This window comes from Zingiber officinale, chromosome 8A (genome assembly GCF_018446385.1).
Source record: "Zingiber officinale cultivar Zhangliang chromosome 8A, Zo_v1.1, whole genome shotgun sequence".
Taxonomy (NCBI): Eukaryota; Viridiplantae; Streptophyta; class Magnoliopsida; order Zingiberales; family Zingiberaceae; genus Zingiber; species Zingiber officinale.
The window spans coordinates 49,227,360-49,241,844 of NC_056000.1; the positions used below are offsets into that span (position 1 = coordinate 49,227,360).

General features: G+C 28.9%; 1 protein-coding gene across 1 annotated transcript; it reads left to right on the forward strand.

Moving 5' to 3' along the window:
- Positions 1-2,182: 2,182 nt before the first annotated feature.
- LOC122008969 lies at positions 2,183-5,185 on the forward strand. Its single transcript, XM_042564912.1, has 2 exons — positions 2,183-2,397; positions 4,288-5,185. The coding sequence occupies exons 1-2, from the start codon at positions 2,328-2,330 to the stop codon at positions 4,995-4,997; spliced, it is 780 nt and encodes a 259-aa protein (XP_042420846.1). The 5' UTR covers positions 2,183-2,327; the 3' UTR covers positions 4,998-5,185.
- The last annotated feature ends 9,300 nt before the right edge of the window (positions 5,186-14,485 follow it).

The following is a 14,485-nucleotide window of genomic DNA, read 5'->3' on the forward strand; positions in this document are numbered from 1 at the left end:
AATGTAATACTTTGTAAAAACATGAAAATATCATGATTTATTTAGTGTATATGTTACATTTTGGATAAAGTCTCAGTGAGCATATTGGCGGATTAAGATTGGTCCACTCACATAAACAATCATCTCTATTTATTAAGTATAAATAGATATAAGATAGTTACTTATGGGATAACTTATATAGTTGTGAATAGAGATATACCTATAAATTAAGGTCACCTTGATAATTATGTTAAGATGAGATCATTTATGTATTAACAATTATCAAAGTAAATGAACCCACCATTTACTGAATCTACTTAAGGCTAGATTGGAATTCATATATTAGATTTAGTATTAGATATTAAGTATATCTAGATCAAAATCTATACGATGTTAAATTTAAAAAAAAAACATACACTCTTTTTGATAAAGAGAAAAATACCATAGCATATAATTCATACTACATGTGTTATGATGATAATAAGGGTATTAGAAGAATGGATCTCTGCTTCTATAGTATGTGAGACCCTTGAGATTATAAGTTAATCTTAATCTTATCCTAAGTGACTATTTAATTATCTACTTAAAGTTCTATTTGGTATTTGCTACTTTACCATGTTTCCTATTATGTATGGATGATCTAGTTTATGGAACATAACTAGAAAAGTGACTAATTACAATGAATAGATTCTAGCTAAAAGGAATATTGATATTGATTTACATTTTTGATATTTATTCATGGGTCGATCAGTTACATTTTTTATTGAGTACTTAAAATATAATTGTGAATAATTATATTGATTGGAGATGTTGAACATGTTTTTGACATAATAGTCATTATAAGGGATTAGAGATGTTTATATTGATATAAATAATGTAATCTAGGGTAAAGGCATGTTATTGATGTCTCTGATTTAGCTGATAAAACAGCTAAGTTAAGTGTAACAACTTTTTTAGTAGTAATTGTTCAGTGTGCTTGTTGTCGCATGAGCTATTTTTCCTGAAGTATGAATTGAATGTTCTTCCATGGTCTTTATGAATTGACTTATATGAGTGAGAGATGTTGGAATTTAGAAGGTGAAAGGGTACCCCTTCATTGCACAGAAGAAGAAAAGGCGTCGCTTCCCCTTCCTCGTCCTCTTCCTCTTTCATGGGCAGTGTTACTACTGCTGGCCTTTTGTATAAAAGGTGTCCAAGCTAATCGGTGAAAGATGATCAGTTCATCAAAAGTGTGTGATCAAGAGAAAACTTCAAGAGCAAACAGAGGGTTTTAGTTCATGAAATTTTGAAAAGTTTTTCGATTCATTCGTAATCATTCTTCTGATGGCAAGTTCTTCCAATATTCTTCTCCCAGCACTGTAAGTCTTTTTGTTTCATATGAATTTATCTTACTATCAACACTTAAGATCAGTTTAGTTTAAGTTATTAGAATAAAATATAATCTAATATTATTTTATTCAATTTTTGAAATATTTGTTTTGGAAAAAACATAGAACATGAATTTTGGAAAAAAAATATTAATTTTAAAATCACGTAAAACCTTACACTTACAAAATAATCACATTCCATCATTTGTTAATGTAGCGGGCATGCTCCATCATCTGAGAATCATTCGTTACTTGAACCAAACATGATTAAATAACATAATATTAGACGAATTATAAGAATTAACAATAACTTTCAACCAAAAATATGCCCTCAGCCATCATTTTAATTGGCCATATTTGATTAGCTATCTCTATCCAATAATTTAAGCAGATTAAATTAAAATTTTATCAATTTAAATTATTTAAAGATATACTAAATAGGCTAGCGGTAGGGAGTAGGTTCTTGGGTGGCTCATGAATTGAGAAGGAAAAAATTTAAAATTGAATTATAGATTTACAATGATATACTTATTTTTTTAAGTGGAAATTATGGATTTTTTATGTCAACTATTTTACTGTATAAGTTTGAAATGGAGAATTATGAAATTTATTAGAGATTTTTTCAAATATCTATTTATAAAATGATCAATTTCAATGAATTATAGAAATTTTTAGATTTGTTCATGGGCTAGTTCGTCTAAAATGCCATCCAGCTTTCAACAGTACATGGTCAAACAGTGCAAATTATTAGGGTGTACTTTGGAAAACATATAAAATTGTGAGGTTAAAAGTAAAAGTTCGCTTTTATTGGAGCCCACCTCACTTTGGAGCCTGCCTCGGCAGAAGACTTCCCTTATTCGGTCACAATGGAGTCGTGAGCAGGTAAATCCCCCCTCGGTCGCTGCCTCCGCACTCCAAATCGCCATCGATCAAGGGATACAAGCGTCGAAGTCGGGATCGAACTCGCAATTCGGAAGAGTTATGGATCTCCAGAAGCGGCGAGTACAGCTCCTGCTCTTCGTCACCGGCCTAATAGCGCTCAGCATGACAGGTGCGCTTCGTTTCTGTCTATTCTGTCCAAATACAAGTCTTTTTTGTTGTCCCCTCTGTAGAGTTGTCACCTAATATAAGTGTAGCGGACGCTTCTTGTCATTTGGGATTTTCGGATGAAGTTGATCGAAAATATCCTTGATTCTATTTTTATGTACTACAATTTTGTGTTAGGAACTCAGGTGATAGTGGGGCGTAACCAAGTTTTTCATGAATTGAATTTGCATGGACCTAGAACTAACGATTAAATGGGTTAGGGTTTTTAAAGGGGGAAATATAGAATAGGCTGAAATAACATAGGAAGACATCACCTGGAGGGAGGGAGGGAGAAGTAATCATAGATGAGTAGGAGGCTTGGAGAATTATTCTGGGAGTCCTTTCCTCTCCAACTATGGCGAAGAACACTTTTGAGATTGCACGTAGACTTGATACTCAATCAGGTTCATCTCCTTTATGGAACTACCTCTATTTTACTGAAATGAGAAATTCGATTAAATTTTAATCTGATGTCACAAAAAACTTTGTTGTTGTTTTGATAGTGTATATGGAAGCAAGGCCCAAGACCTACCAAGGAATTTACAAAAGATGCTCATTTTTCCTTAAAAAAAATGTGTTTGTTTATTTTTAAAGTCTGTGATGAGCTTTGTAGTCCTTGGTTGCTATTGAAACCTTGAAAGTATGTGGCGACTTGCAATAAACACACTAATAAAAGGACATTGGATTTACTATTGACATGGTCCATTCCTATTGAGTTGCAATTGGTAAACTAAGCTTAAAATATTACTTATAGATGAACTTCAAATCCTAGGGCAAAGTGCTGCTTTATTGGCATGAATGATTGTCTGATTATGCAATCAACTTTGCTGAGAATTCAGACTGAAACATGTAATATAATCTTTATCAAACCAAGACTTGGTCTAAGTAGCAGATTGTATTGGTTCACATGAGAAGAGCATCTTTGCATTGGATCTGCACACTTCTTTCAATACCTTGCCTTGAAACAGGATTTGTTGTCAATTTTGGCTGACTAAATATTCAGCTCCTATTCCTGCCTTGTTGATGTACTATTATTATTTTACAATTTTGTTTAGATGATTCTGAGATACATTTCATCATGTATTTGTTTGAACTATTCTAAATATTTTTTTATAAAAATTATGATATGGATTTGGATTTTTCTAGCTATCCTTGATCTCTTTTTAATTGGCGCACACTCGATATTTTGTTATTTATGTACATGGATATATGGTTTTTTCGGAATAATGAGTTATGAACTCAATGTAGGGATAAGATCTGTGTAGTCTATCTCAAACGGTTGATATAAACATAGCTTAATGATGATTGAAGTTATATGGACTTGGAATCCTAATGATCAACATCAGCCCATCCCCATATGGCTCTTAAATCTTAACTATTATCTTCCTCAATTATAACTTTTGAGAGGTTAAGTTGTCTATCTGGTTAACTTTTCTGATCAGCTTATGATGATGATGGGCTGGAAGTTGAGAAGTGATCAAACCATGTAGATGACTCTACTAGTTAAATGAGCACACAGCGATCTAGATGACAGTATAATACTATTCTGAACTAGTTTTTGAGCCCACTGACTACATCGCATAACAGAGAATAAAACTGTCTTATTAAATTTGCAGCAATTAACAATCTGTATTAGTTCCAATTTTTAATGTTCGGCTATAGGATATTGTCCTTCCATCGATCTTAGTAAGGTTAGAATCCATGGTTACAAGGGTTTAGCGTTTAGAGACAATTCTAAACCTTTTTATTTGGGACTGACATTATTAGCTTCAGAACTATCTTAGTTTTCAATCTTTTGTTCGTTTTTGATTATATGTTGTATAAGCTTCTTTTGACTGTCCTTCTGCACTTGCAGCTGAGAAATTTAGGGAATTTGTCGGAGAGGAAGCTGCATCCAAAAGTGGAAAATTCACATTTTTGAACTGCTTCGACATGGGCTCTGGAACACTTGCTTGTGTCGCCAAAGAGGGGGTCAAGCTCTATGTCTACAACATAAGAAATTCACATGTAGAAAGAGTAAGGCAACGCGCAACTGAGATAGCCCTGACCGAGGCAATCACCGGGGGCCTGAGTGCTAGTGTGGCGGCAAAGCAGGCGCTAAAAGCTGGAACCAAAGCTGCAAAGGATGCATCGAGGCAGGCCAGGCGCATTGTGGGTCCAATCATATCGTCAGGCTGGGATTTCTTTGAAGCTATATACTTCGGAGGAACAATGACAGAGGGTTTCCTTAGAGGGGCTGGCACTCTGTTTGGCACCTATGCAGGAGGTTACCAGGGAGAGCAAAGACTGGGAAGATTTGGCTATCTCATGGGAAGTCATCTCGGTAGCTGGATTGGAGGAAGGATGGGATTGATGGTATACGACATCATCTACGGACTCGACTACTTGATTAATTTTGTCCAACCAGAAGAAGAGACCTCATTTGCCGGTAATGGAGATTCAGGATCTGAAGAAACATATGGCTCAGGACAGAGTATCGAGTATGAGATTCCTAGCGAACAAACCGAAGAATCTGAGCCTGTTGATGAAAACCGTGAAGCTTCTGAGGATTGGAGCCTCTTCTGATGATGTTAGCTCAGTTAGATGTTGGTCACTATTTAGTGGTGTCCGATAAACAATAATTTATTGATATTGTATGTGACTAGATAGATATCCAATGTTCTTAATCTCATCAGAGATGTGTTAAATGATATAAACTCTTGAGATGTGTTATGAGATCCTCAATGCAATTGGAGTGAGTTTGTTCCATCTAACTCTGTTCATTGTTTGGTAGAGGTTAAGACCATAACTGCTTATCGTAATGCATAACAATATTGAGCCGGATTGTGTTAATGTGTTGTAACAGTTATGGTCATAATTGCTACAGACATGTGTAACCAAAGGGATGAGCATAATGAGCTATTGTATAAGAAATACATGAAAGTGTTGGAAAAGTTAGGAATAGATGACTTTGAATATGTTTTCTATGTCATCCATTTTTTGCTTTTTCTCCTAATTCTGATTCAACATATATATTCTATAACTCTGTAAGTTTATAAGTTGCTCGAGCTGTCTCAACTCATTTAGCGGTCTTAGATAATTTTTTTTAAAATAAATATTACTTTTTTAAAAAAATATATTTTTTTCTCATTTTTGATAATAATTTTTTAAATTAATAAAATAAAAATTATTTAATCTTTAAAAATTATTAAAAACTTTATTAATTTTAATTTAAAATTATTTTTATATATTATTTAATTCTGAATTTATTATTTTTAAAAAAATATTTAATTCTAAAAATAAATCTAAATCATAAACTAAAGATAGTCATTTTTAATTTATACTAGTGTGATCGTGCACACGCGCTGCGTGTGTAATATAATAATATATAAATTATTTGGGCCCCAGCAATAAACTACTGTAATGGACTTCCCTATGAAAAAAATTATTTAAATTTAATATTATATTTATCTTAGTAAAAAAACTAAGAAAAATATATGTTTTAACATCGTCGGTTTAAAATATTTATAGAAGTTTCTTTGATGTTATCAATTCTAAGATGTGGGACTAAAGAGAACTTTATTTTTTTTATATAAAACAACCAAAGAAAATTAATGATGAGAAAAATTCATAATAATACGTCGTAACTGAGTCTCGAACTCTAGATCACTGATTATTTCGCTTGTGGAATTACTAATAAACCTTGGAATTATTTTTAGTGTGAATAGAAAAAAGGACAGTAACGTAAATTCATTTTAGGCTTCACCAAAAATTAGTTAGTAAAGGGGGGAGATTTTTAATAAAATAGTAAGATTAGTTATCGTGCATACGTAATGTGTGATATAATGCATGAATACATGTAAATTATATAAAATAAATATTTATTGTCAAGTAATTAAACAATATTATTCAATGCTAATATGATTTATTCTATAAAAAATTTAATCCAAAAATAAAGTAAAAAATAGATTATTAATCATACCTAAGTTATGTAGTGAAAATGTCTTATATTACCCAAAGAACCGATCTGATAATCAATAAGATACAGAGCTAGATAGATACGGCTATTATTTTTTTCGAAGAATCAATGAGATAATGTGGCTATATCAATATGCAGAAGAGCTAAAACAGATAGATTGATGCATTGTAATATAAAAAGGATAAGAAGAAAACAGCTATAGTAAAAATTGAAGAGAGCGAGAGAAGGAAAACGATGAAAATTCGATGATGATTGAGGGGTGAGAATAAGCGATGCAGATAGTAAAAAATAGGTTATGCATTGTAATTTGAGAAAGATAAAAAGTTAAAATTAATAATAAGCCTTGAAATTATTTTCGATATGAAAAAAGAAATTTTGTAGCTCACCAAATCAATTGAGAGTAATTATTAAAGGGTTAAAAAAATTAATTTGATGTTTGAAAAATTAACATAAAACATAATGAATGAAAATTTTCTATTTTTTCGAAAAAAATGAGGAAAAAAGAAAAATAATATACTTTGGTTTGGTAGTAGTGTAAAAGGGTTGCTCTACTAAATCAAAATTACCCTATTTATTTACCTCCCTTTTAATAAGTTTGGGCATAGTTTGTAGAATAACGATTTGGTGTTAAGATTGGATAGTCGAGATTGTAAAATCGCATGATCCTATCAAAAACCCTTAAACTTTTATAATACATATTAATTATTAGAAAAAAAATATCTAAAAAAACTCATTTATATATATATATATATATATATATATATATATATATATATATATTATATGCAATCGTTTATACTCAACAACTCGGATTATATTACTACATATACAAATTTAAATTAACTAGTAATTTAACTACTATTCTCGCACTCAATAATATTTATATTTTCATATCATAGAATGAACTAATATAAAATTTCTATTAACACAACAACAACAATAATAATAATAATAATAATAATAATAATAATAATAATAATAATAATAATAACATTCCACCTCAAAAATATTTTCTTGGTGTATGATCCAATTTAAAGGTCAACAAATCACCTAATGTACATAGCAGAAACTATTAAATCTTTCGATTCGAATATGAATGCCGGAAATAATCTTCTAAAGACTTTTTGATTCCACATAATACTAGATAATAGGGGTACAAAAACTTGTTATTTTAGGGAAAAGAAATGACATAATAATATTGATCAAAAATTAACTCAAAAAAATTAAACATGTGTTTAAATAATCTCAAAACCCTAACTCCGCAAAAAAACAAAAAAAATATATAATAAAAAGATAAAATATTTCGGGTCTCCGAAAAAGCTTTAAATGATATTTTTTAAACTGGATGGTTAAGGGTAAACTTTGAAATTAATTATAGATCTTTGAACAAGCTTCGATTTGTTATATTATAGATCCTGTAATTCAATTCGAGTTAAAAGTTATGACCTCTCAAAACTTCTACTGATCCTGCTCTGATTCTACTCTAATCTTGCTACGATCCTACCAATCATGTTTCGATCCTACCGATCTCGTTGCAATCCTACTACAAAAATTGATTCTACACAATCCATGATCAATTTGTGCTTTCGTATCGTAGAATCATACAATCCTACGATCTAGGATCGTACGATCCTACGATCCAGGATCACAATTTTATAAACACTGTGTGTGGGGTAGTCTTGGAGGGGTTCTCGGAGTGAGAGTTATCACTTTTTTGCCGCCGACTAATAAGAGAAGAGAAGGGCACAAAATCAATTAACAAAAGAGAAAAAAAGAAAAATAATACACAAACATCAACTAGAGAGGAAAATGATATAAAATAACTATGAGAGCATAAATTTTTGAGAAATTAATCGAAAAAGTAGACTAGATTTTTAAAAAATGATATACATTAAAAAAAATCAACAAATAAGATTGAAGTAATTAAAATTAAAAATATTTTTTTAAAAAAAAATCTAAAATTAAAGTGAATATTTTTTTAAAATAAATATAAATAATATAAGAATATTTTAAACTTTTTTGCCGCCGACTAATAAGAGAAGAGAAGGGCACAAAATCAATTAACAAAAGAGAAAAAGAGAAAAATAATACAGAAACATCAACTAGAGAGGAAAATGATATAAAATAACCATGAGAGCATAAATTTTTGAGAAATTAATCGAAAAAGTAGACTAGATTTTAAAAAAATGATATACATTAAAAAAATCAACAAATAAGATTGAAGTATTTAAAATTAAAAATATTTTTAAAAAAAGAATCTAAAATTAAAGTGAATATTTTTTAAAAATAAATATAAATAATATAAGAATATTTTAAAAAAATATGGCCCCACTCAATTTTAGAGCTGGCAATGCTCTAGTTTTTTTTATTCCTAAGTGACATTATTGCACATTAGAATTTTGTTTAGAAAGTTGGTAAAATTCATTCGGCAACAATAGTGATCTATATGTAGTGTTGAGAAATTAATTTAAAATCAAACCGATCGAACTGATTTCATTGAAACTGAACTTTTTTTTTAACTAACCAAATAGATCAAATTTTTCAACAAAAATTGAACAAATCAATCGAATTAACTTATCTTTTCAACAATTATATATTTCTATCTGACTTTAACTTTCTATTCAGTTAATTCAGAATTAAGAACTTAGGGTTTCTCGATTTAGAGATTTAAAGTTCAACTTATTAAGTTTAATTGAATTAGAAGTTTTAAAATCAAAATCAAATTGAAGTAACTAATATTTTTATAAAAAATCTAAATTTCTAAAACAACTAAACTGAAAGTTCAACGAGTTTAAACTTTAATCGAACTTTTACTCACCCTATTTATATGTCATAATTAAGAGCATCCTTTTAAATAATGATTAATTTTGGGGGAAAAAAACTACATTAATTATAATTGAGACAAGTACTAACAGTGCATGTATCTGCAAAACATCAATTAAGTTTCATTCCTAATTGCAAAACATCTCATTCTCAAATCCTCTCTATTTCCATGCCTTATAACTAGGTCATATATTTTTATCTTAGACATCAAATGAGATAATTATATAGAACTGAGTCCTACTTATTCTACCTTAGACAACTCGAAAGCTAGAGTTTGTTTGAGTTAAAATTAAATACAATTCCTGGCAATGAAAACAAAAATTAAAGAAGAGACAGAAAAGGAGGGAGGTTAGAAAATGTGCAATACTTTCACAACTATGTACTACTTATCACTAGTTTCTTTTAAGGCCAAATGATATTATCCATACTGTAATCAAATGCATTATGTACACATGTCATATATGTGTGTCTTTTCTTCAGTAGCCACCCAAGTATGAAAACCAAGTGGTACGCTTGAGTTCATGTTGTGTTTGCGACACTTCCAATCATATTAAAACCTTACTTTTAAAACATTTCAGAAATTTATACTGAGAGTTAGATTCTAAATTGTGATAGAAGTTGCACTCTTATTGAAAAGAAAAATTACACCAGTTATATGATATGCGTAACAATTATCACCTAGTCTGTAATTAGAATAATTGGAACTTTAAACGGTAATGACATAGAATGATGTTGCACAAAAACAATTATACATGTTTGGCCAAAAACATAAACTTCTAATGAAATTCAATTTATCAATAGAAAAAACTTTGTTCACAATAAAACAATAGTGGATAATATGAAATGGCTAGACGAGAAGTAAATCAATAAAGAACAACTTTGGATCTTATAGCTGGCTCAATGAAATCTCATTTCTTTTAACGTTGGTATAATGTACAGTAGACAGTACACTTTTCCCCTTTCTAATCAAGGAACACAAGTGAGTAAGAAATTATTACAACAGTAAAAGCAGACACTTACAAACTAATTATACTACATTTATGTAAGGGTGGTTGTTCATATAAGATATAAGATAGAATTTACAGAAATTCTAGCATGTATAGACAATTCAAATAAAGAACCGAGATATTGAACTCAAGGTTTTGCACCATCCAAGAAGCTACAATTTTCATTTGGTCCAGGAATTGAAATTTCCAAAGGGCTAAATTACACATATCAGGAATCACCGATATATATATATATATATAGAGAGAGAGAGAGAGATAATTGTCCTATATATACCAATTATATATTATAATTTCATAGAAATATGGGTGATGATTTAACATAAATTTATATAAAAAAAAAGTATATGAAATTATAATGCATAATTTGTGTTTGAGTATAATTTGTGTTTGATATATATAATTGTCGCCGATAGTATTTAATAAATTATATCAGCAATGAATTATATATTATAATTTCATATAATTATAAATTTAATATATCGGCAACAATTAAATATAAATTTATCAAAAAAAATATGAAATTATAATATATAATTTGTTATTAGCTTGATATATAATTATCGCCAATAGTATTTGATAAATTATATTGACAACAAATATATTGGCGACAAATTATATATTATAACTTCATATAATTATATATTTTATATATGGACAATGATTTAATATAAATTTATCAAAAAAATATATGTAAAATTATAATATATAATTTGTGGCTGATATAAATACACAATAGAGATGCCTACAGCTAGATGAGTTAATCAAATATCAATCTTCAACTTATGAAAGTGAGGTAGTTGAAGTTCTAACAAAGAATTCAATCAATAAGGTCAAGTATTTGTAAAGATTAGGTCCTCTAAGTCTTTCTCTAAATGTTCTCTTTTAATCAAATCTTCTATTCGCTAGTTTATTAGTTTGAAGTCGGGTTGGAGAAGTACATAAGCGTTTATATGTGTTCTTCCCCTATCGTTTAACAAAAAAAAATTGAGTACCTTGAACATTCGACTAACCTATTTGATATATCCAGTAATAAACTGTTGATTATTCAACACTTTATGACTTTTCATAATGCGATCTAAGCATCAATAGCAAATATTCTCTCCTTATCCACGTCTTCAAATATTTTCTATTTTTCATCCATTAGCAGTGGAAGAAGGATCTGCTGTCAAGTTATTAGACAAATATAAAAACAGAACAAAAAGAAAATCAACAGCTTAACTTCCTTGCTTTAAAACATACTTTGATCTTTCTTAGTTTAACAGTGAATTTGAATTGACCTCGAAGACATCATTTGAGGAAATAGAATTCATGTTGAGCTCTTTATTCAAAATTTTATACTTCGAGCAAAAAAGAGAGTGAAGCAATTTGACTACATCATCATTAGTTAACTTGAGCTAGGACATCATGTTTGAGTAGTTTAATCTCTCTGAGTCATTAAAGAACAATAGAAACTCATAAAAATTTTATCAACTGTTTACAAAAAAAGGGAGAAAGAGTTGAATGGATAGTTGATATGTTGCCACAACAAACTCCATGTTGTAGGCTTCAAGTTGACAGTCATGTTGTAGGTCCCCAAAGAATATATCCATGAGAGCTTCCTACAATGTGTTTGCATCTTATAGAACTATTTGAAAACTTGTGACCGATATTCACCCATCCCCCTCTCTCTATTGCTGCTCATCGATCTTACAACTTATACACATCTAACTTGAAAACAACATTCCAAATAAGTTCCTAATGTTTTTAGTAAATACACCGTCCTTAATTCAATATCATACTAATCATTTTGTCTAAATTTGGTATAGAACTCTCATACAATTTCATTATTTGAAATAGGAGGATGATTAGATCAATCTAAAAGGTTTAGCTCTATTTATTAGAGAAAATTTCAATTCCTTTTTATGTATGTGACATAGTTAAATAGTATTAAAAAAAAGGAAGTGATATGAAATTTTATCACATAGGAGTGTGTAGGGCCATCATTTCTAATAAAATTTAATTTATTCATATTAGAAGAAAATTAATTTTATAACCACTAACAATCTTAGAAGAAATCTCAATTTCAGAATGAATTTTGAGATTAGATGATCTATAATTTAACCAGAATATACTTGTCAAAATAGTAACTGTGGATTAGTTTGAAGATATTTCTTAAAATTAGCTTGATTTTGTTTAGCGAGTATTTGGTTAGTTACCTGAAACCAAAGATATTAACCCATTATTTAAATGCAAAAAAAAACATTTGAAATAAAAGTATACAGGTCATAGGTCAACAAACAAATGAAGTTGATTTTCACCTAAAGAATTTGAAAAATAGATCTTTGTCACAATCTGAAAATATAGAAGATTAGTTCGGATCAAGGCCAAAATATAAAGGTTGTCAACAAAAAATGTAAAAATACATTAATAAGCCAGCATAGAGTTTATTTTTTCAAATATCTTCTCAATTGCTTCATTGTTTAGTGTCTCACTTCCACTCTTCTTAAAAATATTATTACAAAAATTTAGTTAAATCAAATAAACCAATCGAACGGATCGAATTTAAAATTTTAATTTGATTATTTTAGAATTTCATTAAAAAAATTGATTATATCAATTAATTCAATTTGAATTTAATTGAAGTCTTCCTCAACACTAAAGCTACTTGCAACACTCAAAAATCTCCTTGAGTGCCTAAAGGACAGGTAAAGCTTTAAGAGGGATAATCATTCACAGAAATACCATATACTTGTCATACAGTTTAATAATTTTCTTAACACAAAATCTAAAAACATAAGATTAATTTGATTAAGTTTAAGTTTTTAAAATCATTATTCAGTTAAACCAAATAAAAAAATGAACTAGTAAATCTCTTATGTTAAAAAAAAATCGATTTCGATTTCACTTAAACCTCCTATTATTCCACCATTGTTAAAAAAAAATAGTTAATTCGGTTAATTTAGTTTTTAACTAAATTAATCGATATTTTATCCGTTTGATTTGTTCCATTTTTATTAAAATAATTCGATCGGTTTAGTTAATTCAACATAATTTAGTTTATTTGATTTCAATTTATTATATTCAGTTTAATTCAGTTTTAGCTAAATATTCAACGCTACACAATCAAGTTTTAATTGTCATACACACAATCAAATATAAGTTGTACTCTTTTTTTTTTCTAATTGGTAGAAAACTAATAATTATATAGGTCTTCATGGATAAATTTTTCTATCGTGTACAAAGAAATTTTACATTCTATCATTTTTTAAAAAAATCAATAAACTAGGTAGGTGAATATGTAAAAGATATTATTTGTTTTGCATCACTTAAATATGTATAAAAAAAATATTATGATATTTCATTTCATATGTGAAGTCGATTACTTGTATATACCGTGATGAATGATTTCACCGATTATAATTTAAAAGAAAAGTTACAAGAAAATTTTCAAAAAGATGTATTTTGTCCACTCAGATTTTTTTAGTTTGATCTGTTTTGAATGTCATACTAAGATAAGCACAAACACTAAGTTCTTGCAAGCCAATGACATTATCTTTGTGAAAAAATTCTAATTTATAACAATATAATAAAAATATTCATCCCCTAAATAAACAATTAAAATAAAGAGAGATCGGGACATATAGGCATGAAAACCAAAAGAGATTCTAGATCAGTTGACAATTGAATTGAAGAATCAAAAATATTATAAAAGGAAAATTAATTAACCTAACATTTGGAGTGATCCGAGAGTCATAACAAGTGAATAAGGATATTATCTAAGAAGATAATAAATACTTATCTTCTAGTTGCTTGCAACAACATAGAACTAATTACGTACCCAGCAATCACATGCTGTTCAAAAATGATAATTAAAAAAAATATTGATAAATAAATATTAAATTATTCAAACTAATTCTGTGGTAGAAAGTTAATGATATTGTAACTATTAATTTCATGACCTTATATAATTGAGAAATATATCATCCACCTCAGTGATAATTAGACATAAGGATGTTATAAATGTCAAAAAAAAAAAAACTAATTGATAACATCAACTAAGAAAAAGTATCTTGTTATCTCGAAGTAAGACACAATCATCAGAATTTTCTTTTTTCAAAGTGGCACAACTAGTACCTCATCTTACACTTTCTACAAGTATTGAAAAATTAACAAATCTTAAAAACATATGAACTAAAAGAAATAGAGATTTGTATCATTTTCTATCTCATTTAGAACCATCTATCTCTAACCGTCTAAGTTCACTAGAAGAGTGCAATTAATGAGTT